The sequence below is a fragment of the Sphaeramia orbicularis genome, chromosome 14, assembly GCF_902148855.1.
Source record: "Sphaeramia orbicularis chromosome 14, fSphaOr1.1, whole genome shotgun sequence".
Lineage (NCBI taxonomy): Eukaryota > Metazoa > Chordata > Actinopteri > Kurtiformes > Apogonidae > Sphaeramia > Sphaeramia orbicularis.
In genome coordinates, this window is record NC_043970.1 from 28,602,059 (window position 1) to 28,616,060 (window position 14,002).

Sequence of the window (14,002 nt, forward strand, 5' to 3'; positions counted from 1 at the left end):
TGAAAAAGTCCCTTGTTCTTCTTTTTTCTCTGTTTCTGATATAGTAACCCTCAATTTTAATCTGAGTTTTTATAAACATCTACATGATCAGTGAATTACAAATAGAAAAATACCTGATTTACACTGAAAAATAATTGATATAAAGAGGATAATATTACAATAAATGGTGACAAATTACTTAATAATGGGTAAATAGGGAGGAAAAAGTCATTTGGTAACTGCCACAAAAATAGCACTGGGTCTTTATGGGTTAATATTTGAGCAATTCGTCAAAAATTCAAAAATCTAAGTTTCTCAAAAATGTCAATAAACTTTGTAGACATTGTCCCAAAAAAGCTATAGATTTTAAATGAATTCGACCAGCAGTTTCATCACCTACCGAGATGATGACGATGACGCAGTGCCTTCACAGTAGCGCATGGCCTATCAGCTGGTGAGTTAAGGTCAGGTGTGTCAGATATGACCTGCAGACCAAAACTGGCCCAACAAGGGGTCCAATCCAGCCCACAAGATGGATTTACAAAAAATATTAACAATGAAGAGTATCAAACTCAAGTGGATTGGATACCTATAAATGATGACAGCTCCAAATTTTTCTTTTTTTTTTTTTTGGTTTTGTTGTAAAAAAAAAAAAAAAAAAAGTAAAATTACAAGATAATAATGTTTATATCTACAAACTATCCTTTAATAAAAAAATATGAATACCATGAACCGTGAACAACCTGAAATTTCTTAAGAAAAATAAGTGCGATTTTAACAATATTATGTCTGTTACTAAATGCTTTGTGCCTTAGTAGATCCACTGCGATCTTTAAGTTGGAATGCACATGTGTAACTTAGGGTGACCAAACGTTCTCTTTTGAGGACGATATTGTTGAAATTTCACTTTAAATTTTTTGCTCTAAAATAAAGAGAAAAAATTGGAGTTATGATTTATAGGTTATTATGCTTTTACTTTACTGTTCTGACCTATTTGGGATTGAATTGGGGTGTATGTGGCCCCTGAACTAAAATGAGTTTGACATCCCTGATCTATATAGAGTTTAACACAGTAAATCAAATCAAAATGATAGAATGTTTTATATATATATATTACATGTTAATCTTAAAGTACTATAAAGCGTATTGAGCAGGTTAGGCAAACTGAAACTGACTATTAATAAAGCCGGCTTGGACTTGAAGATCTTTTGCTGAGAAGGAAACCACACACCCTGTCAAAGATCACTGGTCATGACACATTCTTTGTCGCTATTTTAATTGCTTTGACTCTGAATCCTGTGAATGAGTGAGCGACTGTTTATGAGGGAGCTCTTGTTAATCTGTCACTTCATAAGAATCACCTCAGGGGTAAAGTATACTCTGTCAGGTTCACCACTAGAAACAAAAGTTATTGTGACAGACCTTGACCATTTTCATTCAGAGAGAAATCCTTTAATGTAATTCATTTTTACCTTCCTTTTAGAGCACTTTTTTTCCCATGAGGATTTGCTGAATAACATGGAGGAAGTCCTTAACAGCACCATTCACCCGGCTTGTTTACAAGAGCCGCCACTGGCCATCGATGTGATAAAACGTAAGTGACCTACATTATTATATCTTGCTGTTGATAATATCATCTTATCAATCAGAACAGCTACTGATAGTAATAGTTAAGGCAGTTATTATGCACGTACTTCCTCTGTGTCATTTCCTGATATTTTTCACGTGCAACAAGAAGTAAAACTTAAATTTTGAAGTGAACTGTGTTTTGTTATGGATGTGCATCAGCGGCCAAGAGTCTTTGAGGGTTATATGAGGTTAGATCAGCAGCAAAATATCATCATGAGCCTATTTTATCCTTATATAATTTTAAGTCAACATCTGTTCTGTGTGCATATGTGTATATTTGCATTTCATTTAATAATCCCACTTTGTGTCACTCTCTGCTCCACTGTTCTACACCAGAGCTAGATGTGTTTGGAATTTGCCTTTATTCTATGCTCACCTTCATGTCCTGTCTGTCGCTGTTACTATATTTGGAGCAGTGTGTCTATATTTATAAAAAACTACCTTACCCTAAGAAGACAACCATCATCTGGGTCAATGGTGCAGCACCAGTAAGTATAACATTCTGTTAATCCTAATATGGCAACATTAGATACAATTTTTAACATTTATTATTCTAATGTTTACTGATATTATCCGTGGACTGTTTCCATACAAAGCCATACAGTGTAAGTTCTTTATGTCCTCCTGAAACACAGGAATGGATTTTGTCCTCTAGGGAGACAAGAGTTTCACAACTTTATTTAAAAAAACAAATAAATAAGATGAACATTGTCCACTATTAAGGACATTCCATATGAAATGAATTAAAAATGTGTCTGAAAAAATTGTTGTGGCCTTCTATTCTACTCTCATCCAAGACTATTATAGGATATACATGTCTATTATCTGTGTCCTCTTAAGCAAAATATCCCAATTATAGCATTAATACATGACTCTTCTTTTTACAGAGGAAACAAAGTGGAGGAGGTGTACCATTGAGTTTTTTTTTTTTCTTAATTTGTATTAATCACAACTATGAATTTAGGATAGACATAATTTATGCTCAAGCTCTGATACCTCCAGAATCTATATTCATCAGATTGTTTGTTTATAAGCAAGTAATATATGACAGAAGGTTCTGCAACTGTAACATAATTAACATCTGGATATCTAAATGCCAATGCCAATGCTCTGTCAGACAAAGCCAGGGCAGGTTTTAACCTTTTACATATTTAATTATAATATTTATATTAAATTTAATCACACTTCTCTCAATATTTCCCAGGTTATTTCCACCATGTCTTGCTTTGGGATGTGGATCCCTAGAGCAGTCATGATCACTGACATGACATCTAACTGGTACATTTTCTATTACACACTATTCTCTTCAAAAGCTTTCTCAAAACAAGTTGTAATACGGTTAAATGACTGTGTAAACTATAAAACCTTGGATAAACAGAGAAATGGATGGTGACTGTGCTCAATGAATCATCACATGTATAAAAAACAAAGATCACACCGCATGTGCAAGTGTGCTCAACTCATTAACATGTTCAGGTTTTTATAGATAATCACCAGTAGTAAATGTGAGCACCTTCTGATTTATATGGTTTCTGTTCAACACACATGCTATGGCACATGTATTGGCTATGAAACCCATCCGCAAGAACGTCTTTTATCTCTTTTGACACATTCTTATTATTTCATATCCTAATAATTGCAGCAATATTAATAAATGTATACATATTTGATATATAAATGAGCAATAATAGTGTATTATATAGCTCAGTAAGGGTCAAAACACAGTAATGTCCCGTCAGAGAGCGAACTTTAATTGACTGCCATCCCAACATTTATTTCAATATAAAGTAGCTCCTCGTTTTGGATAATTCCTTATGGTCCAACTGAAGCAAAAATGAATTTAAAAGTAAAAATGTCGGTCATTTAGCCACACTAATCTGTTAAATTGTCTCAAAAATGTCCCGTCAGAGAGATTTCGAATACCGTAATGATTTGACCCGTAATAACATTACAACAGCGTGGTAGTAGTTTGTTAAGACAAAGGTAATAATCTACTAACGTCATGCTATTACAAAGTAAAAGCATGGCATTACATCACCAAGTTCTTTGTTATCTCTGCTCATTTTCAGTCACTGTATAAGCATTACATTATTGGTTAGGTTTTGTCTTATATTACTATGAAATTAAATAGACACATGTAGTTTGTATCCTTCATTCATGGTTATTTCACCAAAAGAACCACAACTGTTTCCAGGCAATAAGATTAATGCATCAAACTTGTAATTTCTACGGTATTATCTTCAAACAAAGTGAATGAAACATAAGGGAAGATTAATTTCAGAATTATAATTTTGTAATTGCTATTTTTATTACTATTTTATGACTTGGCGTTACTACAGTATGACTGTGTTATTGCCAAGCTGTAATGTAAAGTGCTACAGAGGGCTCTAAGTCCCTGATCTTTGTCCGTAGTTATTTTGCAGTGGTGGTGTATAAGATCCTGGCTTTAATGATTGAAGAGTTGGGAGGCAGCCGCACTTTCCTGAAGCGGTTTTCTGGTAAACCCTTCAAGATCAGCACCGGACCCTGTTGCTGCTGCTGCGTTTGTTTGCCCTATGTGCCAATGTCACGGTATTCACCTTTTTATACACATATATACAGATCATACTACTATAATCTGTTCAAAATATACCAAAAAATACTTATATTTACTTTAATGTGTTAAATGTGTTTATGTGTGTAGATTTCTGATGTAATATATGACTGCAGATGTTTCTCACATGGTTTTTTTTATTTATTTTTTTGATCAATCAGGCGAATGTTATTCATACTGAAGCTGGGGGCTCTTCAGTATGCAATCCTAAAGACAGTGCTCTCTGTTGTCTCCGTAATACTGTGGACAAATGGAAACTTTGATCTTTCTGATGTAAGTTTGTGACATAACCTTTTCTAAATATCCTGTTCTGTTGAATATGATATGAACATTACCTCAAACTGGAATCTCTATCTATCTATCTATCTATCTATCTATCTATCTATCTATCTATCTATCTATCTATCTATCTATCTATCTATCTATCTATCTATCTATCTATCTATCTATCTATCTATCTATCTATCTATCTATCTATCTATCTATCTAATTTTTTTTTTTTTCCCCATTTCAGCTAGAGATTACAGGTACAGCGATTTGGATAAACCCATTTATTGGTGTCCTCACAATTGTCTCCCTCTGGCCGGTCGGCATCATTTTTATGAACACCAACAGCCTGCTACGCAGCCTCAAGATGATTCCAAAGTATGCCATGTACCAGGTGAGTCAGCACAATTACTTTAGTCTGCAGTGTGCCATAGAGATCAAAATAATCAGAATAAAGCACCTAGATTTATAGGATATGTATCCCCTGTAGTGAAATTTGGTTGATTTGTGGCTTAAATGGAGGTCATATATGGAAAAAAACACTATGGTCCAGCACTCAGAACCAGCCCAAGAAACATCCCAATCCAGTCTCCCTTATCCTGAATTGAAAGCAGAACATCCCTCAAACCATTAAAAAAGGCAGCATTGTGTTTTGTAGCATGTGCTGGTTGAAAGGCTGTATGTTTGATGTGTCACACTCAAGGAATATATAACTAGAAATGATTAACTAAGAATGTTTTCTAAGCAACAGATATATTGTGGAAATAGAAAAAGCTCACATATTGCCCTAAAAGATAACTTCAGGGCAGAATATAAGACCATCCATCCATCCATCCATTGGGCATATTAGCTAATTGTCCACATGTAGGCTAATGCAGTTATTTAGATTGTTTCATCTGAGTTTTATCCTTTATGTGTTTGGAACCACTATCCAAGCTATCTAACTGAAAAAGTTGTCAATTGTGATGCAATCTGTCAAGACATTTTCATGATTCAGCATGTGTGTTTTCTATGTTTTGATGTGGTGGGCTAGTATAAGTACAAAGAGGCCAAAAATAGATGTACTCAAGGAAAGTACCTAAAATTTACTTTGAGTAAATGCATTTGGTTACTTTTCTTCCTCTGCTGTCTTCAAGTTTATCTCCTGAATTTCTGTACACTTCCCTTAAGTTTCATGTGTTATAAATCCTGATATTTGGGTGTGAAACAGTACAAAATGAGTTGCATCTGCATACATGTAATTGATGGGCATTGCTTTCCTTTCAGCTGGTACTTGTTCTGAGTCAGCTGCAGACTTCGATCATTAACATCCTGGCCTTGGATGGAACCATTGCTTGTGCTCCTCCCTTCTCATCTCAGGCTCGAGGATCCAGTAAGAAACATCCCTACATGTTTTTCACATGTGAAATCTAACCCGTCTAATCTGTCTGTTCTGTATTTCCTTTTGTCTCTTTCTGTCCTGAAGTGCTAAGTCAGCAGATGATGATCATAGAGATGTTCATCATCACTCTGGTCACTAGGTTTTTGTACCGTCGCACATATGACCCACTTCCCACTGACACTCATGAGTGTGAAAACAACCACAACTCCAGCATCGCGGTGAAGGCTGCGCTTGTCGAACACGATGTCTAAACAGAGTGACATCTGCGAGGGTGTCACACTGCTCTGTTTCCATATGGTATTACATTTCACCTCAAACCGGACCAGACATAAGGAAAAAGGGAAAACTGCTAAATGACTTCCTGTTTGACTTTTACACATTAATTCTTTGTACTTTCTACACATTATATTTCCTTTTTGACATATTTATGTTGCATCCTCCATATCCATTGATGCATTTGCAATAGTGATGAAAGTCTGTTTGTGTAAAAAGGTACAGCATTGAATTGCTCAAATGTTTTTATGTATTCAGTGTTTGAACACCACAGGTTAATTTTGATGTATTTCCATATTTATAACATGGTGGCAGTAGAAATCTCACAAACAGGTCTGTCTAATAATAATAACCACATAAGACAATACCAATACAGCTGATAATTGTTTACATTAACTGTTTTTTTCAGGATTTTACATTTTTTACCATAAAAGGAGTATAGTACTGGGCAAAAATTAGGCAGCGTATTACATTCATACTTGCTTTTTTTTCTAGAGACAAAACAGTGTGTTATAAAGTATGATGAAAGGAGGTTAACTCTGTTTTCTTCTAGGAGTATATAATTAAAGATCTAGAACTGAAAATGATTCTGTTTCTGTCATAAAAGGAGCATAGAGGTTAAAAAAAATGTAAGTTTGGAATAAGTTTCTATTTTATGTATATGTGCAACTTGATAAAAAGATATAATCCAGCTATTTATTTGTGTCAGTGTGTGTTTTAGAGGAAGAGATATACTGTAGATGTTGTGGTCATTGCACTAACACTAACAAAAGTCACATACTAACATGATAACCTATGTACATTAGTGAACATGTAGATTCTTTTACTGAGGAATTATGTATACATGTACACAAATTCACAAAAAGAAAGTCTTTCCACCTTAAATTCTGTCGTGATATATTTGTGTGTTTGTGATTGTTTTATTATTTCCATTTCAGATTTAGTCTAAACTGTCGGGTCATTTCTGCTGAACTTTTTTTTTTATTTTTTAAATCAGTTAACAAAACCAAAGCCTTTAAATAACTTCATGACAAATCACCCCCTCTGTTCCATTTATTGTCTGAAACATCAACTTAAAGATTTACCATTCCTGGATTCCATTTAATTGCCATAATATTGCCAACAATATGACTCTCTCCTTAACATCCTGCCGTCTCTTCGCATAACCTTGAGGTAAAACTATTTTAGAGGCAGCTGCTCCACTTTCACAGAATATTTTGGAGGACAGGTGCAGTTCTGACAGCAGCTTTATTTCCAGACATGTGCAGCAGAAATAGATGACTGTAGGTTTTACAGTAGGCTCTAACTCAAACTGTGCCATGTGTTGTTTCTTTAATATCCACAAGAGGGTATCCTTATTCCACTGAAAATCTTCAGTCAATGACCTGAAGATGCGCAGCCGTTTCTCCTTGACTCACATGACCGATATACGCATGACGCATGATGAAAAACAATTTGCTGACCACACACATAGATTTAGCACTTATTTTTGCTTTCAGAACGACGATACTACACATGGTATTCACACATGGGTCACCTTTACTGCTATAATTTAATACAAAAGCAAAATAAAAATTGTATATTGTACAAATAAGGAACATAGTCAGTTAATTGTATTGTGTATAGTCAAAAAAAGATTTACAAGATACAAATTAAAATCAGAGAGGCTAGTGTCTAGTCATTTCACACCAAAGTCAAGGGACTATAACTGGAAATGAATAGTTTTTTATTCTGGAAGCTGATCTTAGGAATTTAAAGTGTTGAAAGTTCTTATTGTTTTCCTGAGTCAGGCCATGAATGATCTTAAAATATTAAAATATAAACTGAACATGATGGAAAAGCAGTGCAAAGTTGATAAAACCTGGGTTATAGGAGTGGATTTCGTTCATGTTCTGGCTGTTAAATTTTGAGTAAGATGTAAATGCGAGTCTGACTGAGAATTTTAGCAGGTAAAGTCCACATATGATGATATAAAAGCATGCATGGCTTTTTCTGTGTCGCTAAAATGTATCATGTATTATGGAGACGTTTCTTAACTGGTTAAAACAACTTTGGATGATATTTTTGCTCCAAGCATAAGCGGCTGTGAAATGTTACTCCTTGCTTCCTCAGATTTAACATTTATACTAAGGGAACTCATGGTGGATTCTACCTGCAGCCTGTGACCCAGGGCCAAATCTGAAATATTCGACAAAATATTCACAATGCTCTCTTCACTTCATCAGTCTTATAATATTGAAAGAAAATACAGTTTACAGCATATTTACTCCATTAGCACATGCAGACCATTTCCTCTAAAATAAAGTCAATTTATTCATGGATGATTATGTCATTTCAGTTGTTTGATTGTCTTGTGGCCTGATGTTGATGCTATCAAGATGTTAACAAAGTCAACATTGATACAGTTAATCCAGCTATGAATTGATTTCATGGTACAAATGCAAATTTACCCTGACAGGACCTTTCAGTTTTTATATGTCCACTAAAAGATGTTCAGAAATGTTTGTTTTTGAACATAACATTACATTAGAGTGGACTATGTATGATATGAAATATGCAAAACAGCAAAAGGTGGACAATCCAAACAGGAATGTAGGTCAATATGTTAATCGCCTCCCAAAATATAATGCAGCTAAGTATTTTTTTTTTTTATCATAATATCCATTAAAAAATGGCAATGTGAAAAATATTAAACAAATTGGGATGCTTTGTTGAATTGGGATGCTTTGTTAATTTTTGCTACCCCTAAATAGACTACTTCTATTTTTCTTAAAATAATAATTCTTCAATAACTTCAATAAAAATAAGACCAAATGTGTACCACAAACAGATTATTAGGCTGCATGTAAAAATACACTGCATTAGTCAGGATGAGATGTTTATATAAAGCCGGATCATTCAGAATACAAAATTTGGATCCATTAATGGAGTGTTTGTTTTTGCCCATTATGTAAACAGAGTCATCAGACAGAGAAAAAGAGAGTGAGGAAGAGAAAGCTGTGTTCAGGGTGGGTTGATGATAGCCCCTGGCTCTGCATTGCTGACGAAAGCTGCTTAGCTCCTCAGTTGCCATGGCAACCGGGGAGAGCAGCCAGACAAAAACGAGGCAAAGGGGAGGGGCCTTCAAGGGAGAAATAGAGGAGAAAGAGCTGGATGGCAAAGACAGACAGAGGGAGGGATACACACACCCGATAAAGAAACAGACGGAGAGCAACAGAGGTAACGGAAGGCAACGAGAGGGAGATAAAGACATACATGTACAAACAAGTGGCTGGGGAATTCTAAGAGCAGCCAGCAACTGAAGGATACAGAGGAAGGGGGACACAGAGAAGATGGATGTACAAACGGAGAGCACGGACCCTCCGCCTGGTGAATCACAGTCGAGTGGGAAAATCAGAAAAGGATTCAAGCTGTTTGGCAAACGCAAGCCAGGTAACATCTTTTCTATTCGAAATAAAGGAGATGGAAACAACAAGTCACCTGTTAACAAGGCTAAAACCCCTGATGGATTAGAGACAGCTGCAGCAGACACAGAACAGGATCCTGAGAAAGAAAAAGGACAGGGGGTGAATCAAGGAGATGGTGAACAGACAGACGAGGAGCCGCTTGGTGAAGATGGCGTTATCGCTGCCGCCCCTGCTCGCACCTCCATTTCTTCAGCCAGCTCTGCCAAGTCCCTCGGCTTCCTGTCACTACTGAGGGGCGGCCGAAGAGGAGTACTGGACCGCCGGGTCCAAACAGTATCCCAGCCAGTGGGTCGACAGCGTCGTGGGCTCAAGGGTCTTTTTGGCAATGTTAAGTTTCGCTCAAAGGATAAGGAGGACAAGGAGGAGAAGGAGGAGGCTCCACCGAGCCCACTTCTCATGTCGTCTCGCACCAACAGCGTGGAAATCATCAAAGAGGACCTCACTCTCACCCCTAAATCTCAGCCTCGCTCTCTGGACAGCCCCGGGACTGAGAGCTGTGGTCCCACCAAGAGCTTAACGACACAGGACAGCCCGGCCACTTCCCCATCAGAGACAATGAGTCCACAGATGACAGCAGGCAATGTGAGTAGAACTAATGAGCATGTGCCGCCTTTACCCACAACAGAACCCCCCATGGTACCCGGAGAGAACAGTCTGAGCACTCTGCTGGCAGACATCTCCTCTCTCCTGACCTTTGACTCAATCTCAGGGGGTGGAGACATCATGGCTGATGTGGAGGCTGAGTGGGGCAAATCCAGTGGTGCCACCAGCCCTGCGGCGACTAAGGCCACAGCATCACCCACATCCCTGTTCTCCAAACCCACCATGTCATCTCCACTGACCTCATCCTCCATCACTACTTCTGTTGCATCAAAACCCTCTTCTGTGGCTGTCAGTATGAGCCAGACCCAATCTCTGACTTCAGCAAAGACAACTATAACCTCTTCTCCCGTTGCCAAGCCGAGCACCATTATCACTACTTTGACAAAATCTTCCACTTTGACAACTCAGACTGTCAAATCAGGTTCTGCTTCAGCTCCAGAGCCTGTGACCAGCATTACTACTAAACTAACTACTACATCTACAGCAACAACAAAACCTTCAAGTACCCCTGTAACATCAACAAGTGTTTCAGCGCCAATAATGTCTTCCCTTCCAATAACTAAACCCACACTAGATGCCCCCTCTACTACAGCTCCTCCCAACACCCCAGCAGCAGTAGTTAAAGCTCCATCTGCTAGTCCAACTCTTACCTCTACAGTTAGCAAATTGGCCTCAGAGATTACAGAACATCCTAAATTACCTGTTGCAGCAACTAAATCTTGCCCTGTATCCTCTCCATTTTCGGCTAAACCCCCGCTAACCCACAGCCCTCCCACCCCTGCTACTTTCACCCAGTCTCTATCTGCTAAACTGGATTTGACTGGCAGTGTCAACTTGCAAACCTTCTCTTCATACAAAAGTTCAGCCACAGGAGAATTGAAACCCCAAACGGCGGTATCAGTCGCATCTACTGTTACAACCCAACCCTCACCTCCTGCACCTGTCGTTTCCTCCAAGACCACACCTGCTCCCACATCAGTTTCAACTCCTGTTTCAGTATCTACGACTGTTTCTAAACCCATTCACACATCCAGCCCTATGGATTTAAGTAAGACTCCCTCTATTGTAACTTCTGCAGTTTGTCCTCCATCTAGTACAGCTGCCCCAGGTTTAACTAAACCCCAGTCTGGTCCTGCATCTGTCCCAACTCCATCTGCAGCTTCTTTAGATAAAATCTCCTCAACTGTACCTGCTACTGCACCAACCTCTTTAGGTAAGATGCCCCCTCCTCCCACAACAACCCCAGCTCCAACCTCACAAACTGTTGCACCCCCAGTACCTGCTACTGCCCCTTCTCAGACCCCTCTTACCCAAACGAAACCTACCCCTGCTCCAGTTGAAGTTCCTGTATCTCAGTCTAAAGCTCCTCCTGCTTCAGTAGCATTTACTGTATCTGTAAATACTCCTGGTCCTCAAGCGAAACCCCCTCCCACTCCCGTAGCCTTTTCTGTATCTATAAATGATCCTGTTCCTGTTTCTCAAGGTAAAGCTCCCCCTGCTCCAGTCGCATTTTCTATACCTAAAGATGCTCCTGTACCTGTTAATCAAGCTAAAGCCCCTCCTTCACCTGCAGAAACAATAGTTTCTGTACCTAAAGCCCCTACCCCTGCCCCTCAAATCCCAGTTTCTGTACCTAAAGCCCCTACCCCTGCCCCTCAAATCCCAGTTTCTGCACCTAAAGCCCCTACCCCTGCCCCTCAAATTCCGGTTTCTGTACCTAAAGCCCCAACCCCGGCCCCTCAAATCCCAGTTTCTGTACCTAAGGACCCTCCTGCTCCTGTTCAGATTCCACTTTCTCAGTCCAAAGCCCCTACTCCTGCCCCTGTTCCTTGTCCTGTCACTTCTCTCTCCTCGAGTGAAGCCTCTAAAATGAGAGACAGTGGACGGGGGACAGTGGACGGGCTTCTGGGAAGTCAAAAGAGTTCAGATGCCCAGGAGACTCAGCCTGTACCCTCCAAAACTGATGAATTGCAGAATGAGTCATGGCCCAACAAGGAGGAGAAAAAGAGGACACCGCAAGCAAAGACGACAGGACTTAGCAAAATACCTGTAGTTGGAGGGGGCAGGGCTGGCAAAATCCCAGTCCGGGACAGCCAACATGCTGATGAGGAAGCAAGCAGGGACCCACCGACGCCTGTGCTGGAAGAAGTAAGGCCACACTTTAATTCACATGACACAGGAAGCAAAGATAAAATCAGTAACGCTGAGGCCACTGTGGTCACCCCGAAACACACCCAGGAGGAGAGCCTGCAGCTTCAGCAACCAAAAGGCAGCACCTGTTTGCAGCGTGACTCAAAAATCCCTGTGAAGCACGGGGCACAGTCTCACACTGCCTCCCAAATCCCTCAAGCTAAAGACCCGCCTCGCACCAAGATACCAGTGTCCAAGGTTCCTGTCCGCAGGGTTGGTAATAAACCCACAGCTGCAAGCGGCAGCAGCCAGATGAGAAAATAAAAACTGGAATAATCAGTGAACAAACCATGGCTCTGACTGCAACTTTTTTTCCAATGTAACTACATGACCACCCATTTTCAATTCATACTTCTCTACTGTATCACTCTTGGCTCAACATAAACAACAGCAAACAGAGTCTAGAAAGCAGACAGCACTCAAGCACAAAACATCTCTTCAGTAAGCCGAAGCAACAAGCCTGGCTCTTTGGTGCTGAGCCGACCAGATCTGCACTCAGGAAAGGTCCGAGGTCACACCTGGACGCACAGCAGCATCGGTAACTAAGGATAAGTAAGATTAAAGGTCTTCTGGGATCAGTGTCACACTCACAACATGGGCGAGTGCCTTTTTAAAGGGTGCTTTTCCTACAGACTCTCAAAATTTGACTTAGTCTTTTCTACAGTACTTCAACTTTTGTTACTCTACTTTTTGTAGGAACCTTCAAGTCTTTCTGTCTTTCTTTCCAGCAAGTCTCTTTGATAATAACCAGTCCCTTTACCTTTTATTTTTGTCAGGAGTTGATCTGCGGGAGCTCTATATATAAATGCAGCAACCAAATTCACATTCCACAACTCTCTCTCTCTCTCTCTGGATGTATGTAGCAGATAACTTGCCATTAATTTTTGCACAAGATGTTGAACTGTACAGCGCCTGCGTGTCCGCCTGCTCATATGTAACATGATCAGATCTCACCGTGAACTGTTGGAGAGACTGTGGCTTTGAGGAAGTAATGGAAATAACTCCTTCCTGTGATGTGAAATATGCTGCAGCCACAATGTGTGGCACAGTGGACGTTTGAGCAAGACTGAGAGGAAGCTGACATGAGATCTGCATCTTTACCCTTGTTCTACTTATCCTCAGATGAGAACAGTATCTCTGTGTATAGTCTCATCTATGTTGTTCTGTTTCCTATTTAATCAATAAAATGATATGAATAATTAGCAAATTGAGATCTGGTTTAGTGGTGGATTATATCTCATTTTACATATTGTAGGGAGATTGTGGTTTAAGTAACATTATGCAAAAGGTAAACACATGAGAAAGTAGTCAGTATAATGAAAAGGAATATGTTGTCCTAAGTTTTATATGGAAAATTACATAACTCTTCATGTTTTCAAGATAGATAAAACAGCTTAAAGTCATAAGACTGCTTCACTCTATTTTTAAGATGTCTACGCAACAATATAACTCAGTTTCTAAACCTGCTTTCACCTAATAATCTGACGTCTATTTCAAGAATATGCTGAGTTTTCTTGAGAATGTGCTCAAGAAAACTCTTTTACATATTGTTGAGTCAGTAACTCAGGTTTTGCTATAAGGTTATAATGGTTGACTGATGCACTTCATACTTTAAATGGC

General features: G+C 39.0%; 2 protein-coding genes across 2 annotated transcripts; both read left to right on the forward strand.

Annotated features, from left to right (window-relative positions):
- Window positions 1-1,494: 1,494 nt before the first annotated feature.
- Window positions 1,495-6,468, forward strand: LOC115432976 (organic solute transporter subunit alpha-like). The gene is made up of 8 exons (XM_030154114.1): window positions 1,495-1,573; window positions 1,945-2,096; window positions 2,813-2,886; window positions 4,021-4,179; window positions 4,363-4,474; window positions 4,716-4,862; window positions 5,735-5,840; window positions 5,934-6,468. The coding sequence occupies exons 1-8, from the start codon at window positions 1,498-1,500 to the stop codon at window positions 6,098-6,100; spliced, it is 993 nt and encodes a 330-aa protein (XP_030009974.1). The 5' UTR covers window positions 1,495-1,497; the 3' UTR covers window positions 6,101-6,468.
- Window positions 6,469-9,245: 2,777 nt separating this feature from the next.
- Window positions 9,246-13,593, forward strand: LOC115432975 (APC membrane recruitment protein 2-like). The gene has a single exon (XM_030154113.1). The coding sequence runs from the start codon at window positions 9,455-9,457 to the stop codon at window positions 12,644-12,646; it is 3,192 nt and encodes a 1,063-aa protein (XP_030009973.1). The 5' UTR covers window positions 9,246-9,454; the 3' UTR covers window positions 12,647-13,593.
- Window positions 13,594-14,002: the final 409 nt, after the last annotated feature.

Excerpts from the sequence above, each read along its gene's own strand:
- LOC115432975 (XM_030154113.1), top strand. The coding sequence starts at position 9,455 with ATGGATGTACAAACGGAGAGCACGGACCCTCCGCCTGGTGAATCACAG.
- LOC115432976 (XM_030154114.1), top strand. The coding sequence starts at position 1,498 with ATGGAGGAAGTCCTTAACAGCACCATTCACCCGGCTTGTTTACAAGAG. Across the intron at positions 1,574-1,944 it reads GGCCATCGATGTGATAAAAC|AGCTAGATGTGTTTGGAATT; the intron begins GTAAGTGACCTA and ends GTTCTACACCAG. Across the intron at positions 4,863-5,734 it reads CAAAGTATGCCATGTACCAG|CTGGTACTTGTTCTGAGTCA; the intron begins GTGAGTCAGCAC and ends CTTTCCTTTCAG.